The sequence below is a fragment of the Halyomorpha halys genome, unplaced genomic scaffold, assembly GCF_000696795.3.
Source record: "Halyomorpha halys isolate HHAL.00 unplaced genomic scaffold, Hhal_1.1 Scaffold180.1, whole genome shotgun sequence".
NCBI lineage: Eukaryota > Metazoa > Arthropoda > Insecta > Hemiptera > Pentatomidae > Halyomorpha > Halyomorpha halys.
The window spans coordinates 1-5,346 of record NW_027107549.1 but is presented as its reverse complement, the minus strand read 5'-3'; the positions used below and the strand labels follow the sequence as shown (position 1 = coordinate 5,346).

The window sequence follows — 5,346 nt, the reverse complement described above, 5'->3', positions numbered from 1 at the left end:
GGTAGTTTCTCTACATCCTGTATCATATCATTATGTCATTATGATCAAATTTACTGGTTGTATTTTTTTTATACAGTTGTAAATATCAATAAATAAATAAAAAAAATCAGTAGCTGTACTTTGATGTCAAAAATTTCTGTTTCTGATTAAAAAACCACTCATTGGATTTTGAAAAATGAAAAATTTGTTGGAAAAGGTTTTTTCCGCACTGTCACTAAATCAAACTTTTTAACCTCATTTACCGCCATCCTATTCGTCATAACATAAAAAATGCTTACTTTGTATATTTTTCCCTTAAGAAAAGGTGGAAGAATCGAAGAGGTTGTTCTGCCTTCTTTTGTTTTAAAAACACACTTGTAACATTTAGCCTTAGTAGAATTCCTTTTTTAAATAAATGATTGTATTTAATATCTCAATTAATTTATTAATACTTGTATATGTTTTCAGTACGATAAGGCACTGGGGCACTTTGAGATTGCTGCCTCCGGAAATGTATTTAAAGCACATTTGGAAGCTTTTGATATAAAAATAAAACTCGGCTTAAATCCTGATGCAGAAGACTTTTATGCTAAAATGTTGGAACAGTTTACTGAAAATCATTATCGAAAGTTGATATTCGTTCATGCTATAGCGTTTTATCTCTTCATAAGGAGGGATTTATGTGCAGCTGTTAATTATTTTATGAATGCTATAGATCTTGACAAAAATTTCCATGCTCTAACTGTAAGTAAAAACTAAATTACTTTACATTCATCATTTTCTTTTTGATATATTGCGGTTTAGCTTGTACTAGAACTTTTTTTCGTCCTTCTTATTCTTTGATAAGATTGTTACTTAAATGTTTTATTTATTTATTTAATTTTGAATTTCTTCATACAAAATATTGTACAATATATTACATATGGCTATGTTAAATGTTATTGTATTTAAAATTTTTATTGGTGTATGGAACTCATGTTTCATGAGGAAAAGCAAGTTCAGGATAGGTGTATGATAATATAGAAAAAAACATTCTTTAAACTTTTTGTCTATCAATAGGTAATTTTTAACTTGTTAGCGGAGTATCGGTTATTACTGACCTTACTTTTCAAGACACTGATCTCACGAGGCCGATGTCGTTGGTAAAGGATTTAAAAGATTTCATTAACAGCGGCCAATGCACTAGTTGGTATTCTTCTGTTATCTTCAGGTTGAATATATTATGATTTCATTAAAAACTGCAAAATTAGTAGAACATTGGAAACGGATGAAAAATAAATCAATGTTACACTATGAAAAAATCTATCACTTAACTTTAAAAATGAAAATAACTCTTTATTATGCAAGTTTTATGATTTTATCGGCTCAAGTTGCATTTTTTTCTTCTTATTAGAGGTTCTGAATAGCTTTTCCTGATCGCTAAGCTGTCCAGAAACTTAGAAGTTAGAAGTTACAAAATCATTATCCTGTCTACTGTCTTTGGATTGTACATGACATTACTTACGGATGTGAAACGTGGCCTCTAAAATAAAGCCTTATGTAAAATCTTCAGACTGTAAAAGGATGAGTTAATAAGGCTACACAACGCTGAATTGAGGGAACTGCGTGCGCTAAATACAATTCAGGTTATAGCATTGTGGCGAACAAGATGGGCTTGTAAGGTTATAAGGCTCATTAAAGACCTGATCCTCAAAATGCTAATAAACACTGAACCAATGGGTAAATGTCTGAGGGATAGACCGAAACGTAGGTGGGAGGATTATCTCAAAACTGATCTAGTAAATTAGGGTTTAGTTCCCAATTACTGACAATGATGAGGCCGATAATTGGTGGTTTGTTTGTTTTTGTTCAGCAGCGTTAAACATCATTGGTAATTAATGCCATTTATACCTTATTTAATTTTTCTTACATTCGTTTAATTTAATTTTTTTTTTTCTCATGGAACAGTCTTAGAGGCCACAGGAATATCATTACTTTTGCCTTCTCTCTCGTTTTTCTTTTTCTTTTCCTTCATTATCTCAACATGCCTTAGTTTTCTTTCTTCTGTTCATGCGACCCTCTTTTTCATGAACCTTGATTTCCTTCAGTCTTTTCCTATATCTTTCTCTGTCCAGACAGTGTCCTTGTCTGTTATTCCTAGTCTTTCCGTTTCTTCCTGATGGTTCCTCCTGTGCTTTTGTATCCTCGGATTTTTTTTTAATATTTCCTTGTTTAGTCTTTCCGAGGCCATTCTTACCATATGTCGTCTCCTGATCCAAATTTCTGTTTCTAGATACTTTGTGTCTTTGTAGATTTCTTTGTTGGGTCTTAGCCTGTATCCTTCTTGTGTCTTTTTGAGGCTGTAGATTTTTTTATTTTTAGTTTTGTCTGTCCGATGTTATATTTGTGTTTGTAAACCTTTTGATTTTAAAAACTGAAACACCAATTTCACTGTTTTATCATCATCTATGAGGGTTTTTGAAATATCCAGGTTTAATCCTAAACTGTTGAGGGCTGATGTGAAATATGGTGATAATTGGTGGCAGAGTTGGGAAACTATGAAACTAATAACTACCATTGCCATGGATACGATATTTATTTATCAATGGTTCATTCATGGATAAGGGTCGTATCCATGGCAACTTTAGCTATTAGTTTCATAGTTGCTTGACTCTGGTGGTATCAGCATCGAATCTTTGTATTCACTAAGCTAAGCCTTTATTATAATTATGTTTTATAATATAATTTATAATTTTAATTTTTTTTTCTAGGGCCATTGGGTGAAATATATAAAGATGAAATTGGATTTATACCAATTAATATCCAATGAAGTACGGTATTCTATTGATAATCAAACTCATCATGATAGTAATCAATTGAACCTTCTTAAAAATGCTTTAGAGAAAATTTCTGAAATCAATCCTACACTATTGGCGTTCCCTGTGGTTCCTAATAAAGTACAAGATTATCTTGATATGTATGGCAGTAAAAATGAAAACATTTCAAGAAAAGGTTATGGAGGGGGAACAGATAAAGGTGGTAGAGGAAGAGGTAGTTCTTTCAGACTGAGAAGGAAATTTAAGCCTTACAGAACCAGAACATCTGATTATAATGATCAAAAACAAGCAATAAACGAAAGCCAGGCCCTTGGAAGTAAAGAAAATGATAATAATCAGCAATCATAATTCGACCAGTCACAGTTTAATCGCATATATGCATAAGATAAAAGTGGAGAGAATCTACAAAATCCTTACTGTATAAAATTTCTTGAGCTTAAGTATTAAAAATTGACTAAGAATGAATCTTTTAAAGAGTGGCTTCAGGAATATGGAGAAGCTTCCTCCAATGTTGTAAAATCAAACTAAGCATGCAAGAGCAAGAAACTATCTTGATAAAAATCTCTGAATTTTATTTATGACAATACATTAGCTATTGATTAACACAGAAAAAGAAAAAACTCCAAATTTTTTCAAATAATTTATTATGTTTTGATAATTGTTAAAACACCATATAAAAAATTTATTAGTACGTTTTTTTAATTGTTAAAACATTCTAAAAAAACTAAAAAGCCTAGGAAAATGTTACATTTATATTTAATTGTTAATGTGCTTATTGCTTACTTCATTTCTACATTACATATATTCATTTGTCATTGTTATTCCTTTATATTTTTTATGTTTATGTTATATTCCTTTATATTTTTTATGTGAATATAACTAAGTTTACAAATATCCCATTAAATCTTATATTATATTTAATGTTATTGGCTTATCTTTTTCTTAAATATTTGAATAAGAGCTAGTGAACTTTGTGATATTTCGAGCTGATTAAAATTTTATAAATGTTAAATTTTACTGTAAGGTTAGTATTTTTTTGTTAGTACCAGTTTTGTAATAAATTTAATTTGTTATATAATATTTTTTTCTATTACTTAGGAATCAAACTTAAATTATATTTTATATCAGGATGGCCCAGCAAACTGACCCAGAATGAGTCAATATTTTTGAAACAGAAATTGTTGAATTTTGTTTTGTGGTGCATTCATGGAACAAATAACGTTTCCATTCTGGCTCTAGTAGGGCTGGTAAGCTTTGTGATTTATTTTCAAATTAGATCAAGAATATAATTGATTTAAAAACATACATTTGACTCACTAGCTATAGGTGTTGCCTGGGCCATACATACATATATATAATGGTGGCAGTAATATAACTTTCATTTTGAAGATAAAATGTGCCGAATATATATTGTAGAATATATATTGTAGATCAGAAAAAGAAAAAACTTAACATTGGTACAAAATATAAACATACTTTCACAATATATTTTATATAATATAGCCATTTTTGTTGTCATCTTGTTCATTTGTACACACATATTTCATATTCATATGTGTATATCATATCTATATTTTATATCTAAGTTGAAGTGTATATCTGTACCTCGGAGGGATACAACACTATGTCCAGTAGTAATTCACATGCTTCAGAAGGATAAAACACCAATGGTGTTCTATCCCTCTAAATGAAAGTGGACTTGGTGTTGTTTTAAAACATGCTATATCCGGTTCTAACTGGTTTTGGACATAGTGCTCTATTCCTCTAAGAAATATGAGAAAAGCTGATTTTAACTCTGTAATAAAGTCAATATGGAAAAAAATGGACATAGTGTTGTATCCCTCCGAGGTACAGATATATTAATATACTTTTTTTTTTATGTTTATTTGTGTATAGATATTTTAATATTTAGTGGCTGACTAAAATATATCAGCTGTATTTTATTTAAGTAAGTTGAAGTGCATATATTCATATACATTTATTTGTGTATGTATATTTTAATACACAGTTACCATTTTTAATATTTCAGCTGTATTTTATTTAAGTAAGTTGAAATTATATATTCATATACATTTATTTTTTATGTTTATTTGTGAATGTATATTTTGATATAAAGTTACCATTTTTAATATATTTGTATTTTAAACTGTATTTTATTTAATCCACTACTTTACCTTATAGAAATTGCATTATATATTTTTTATTTCTGTTTTAAGAATACTCATTACTAGGGATAGGATTTTTATGTTTTCACATATTTTTACCTGACCATGATACCTGTAACGACTATTTGAGTTATTTTTACGGTCAATCAGCCATCTTCTCTACTATATTAATTATAGCATTTTGAGGGTCTCGCGGCCTTTTTCTTTTCGTCTCCGCCATATTGATCACGTGACTTATGGAATTGGCAGGGGTTGAGTGTGCCCGAACGCCATTTTGTTTTTGATCGCCGCCATTTTTATTATGAGGGTCTTGCAGCCTTTTTCTTTTCATTCACCACCATATTGGCATGGGCTGAGTCTACCCGGCCGCCATTTTGTTTTTGATA

The 5,346-nt window shown here is 29.9% G+C and overlaps 1 protein-coding gene across 1 annotated transcript in view; it reads left to right on the top strand.

The window, feature by feature from the left end:
- LOC106679164 (uncharacterized) overlaps positions 1-4,922 on the top strand; it is a 28,063-nt gene extending 23,141 nt beyond the window's left edge. Inside the window, exons 6-7 of the mRNA XM_067045901.1 lie at positions 448-723; positions 2,730-4,922. Of these exons, the coding sequence (XP_066902002.1) occupies positions 448-723; positions 2,730-3,143 (690 nt within the window). The 3' untranslated portion in view covers positions 3,144-4,922. The remainder of the gene's footprint in view (positions 1-447; positions 724-2,729) is intronic.
- Positions 4,923-5,346: the final 424 nt, after the last annotated feature.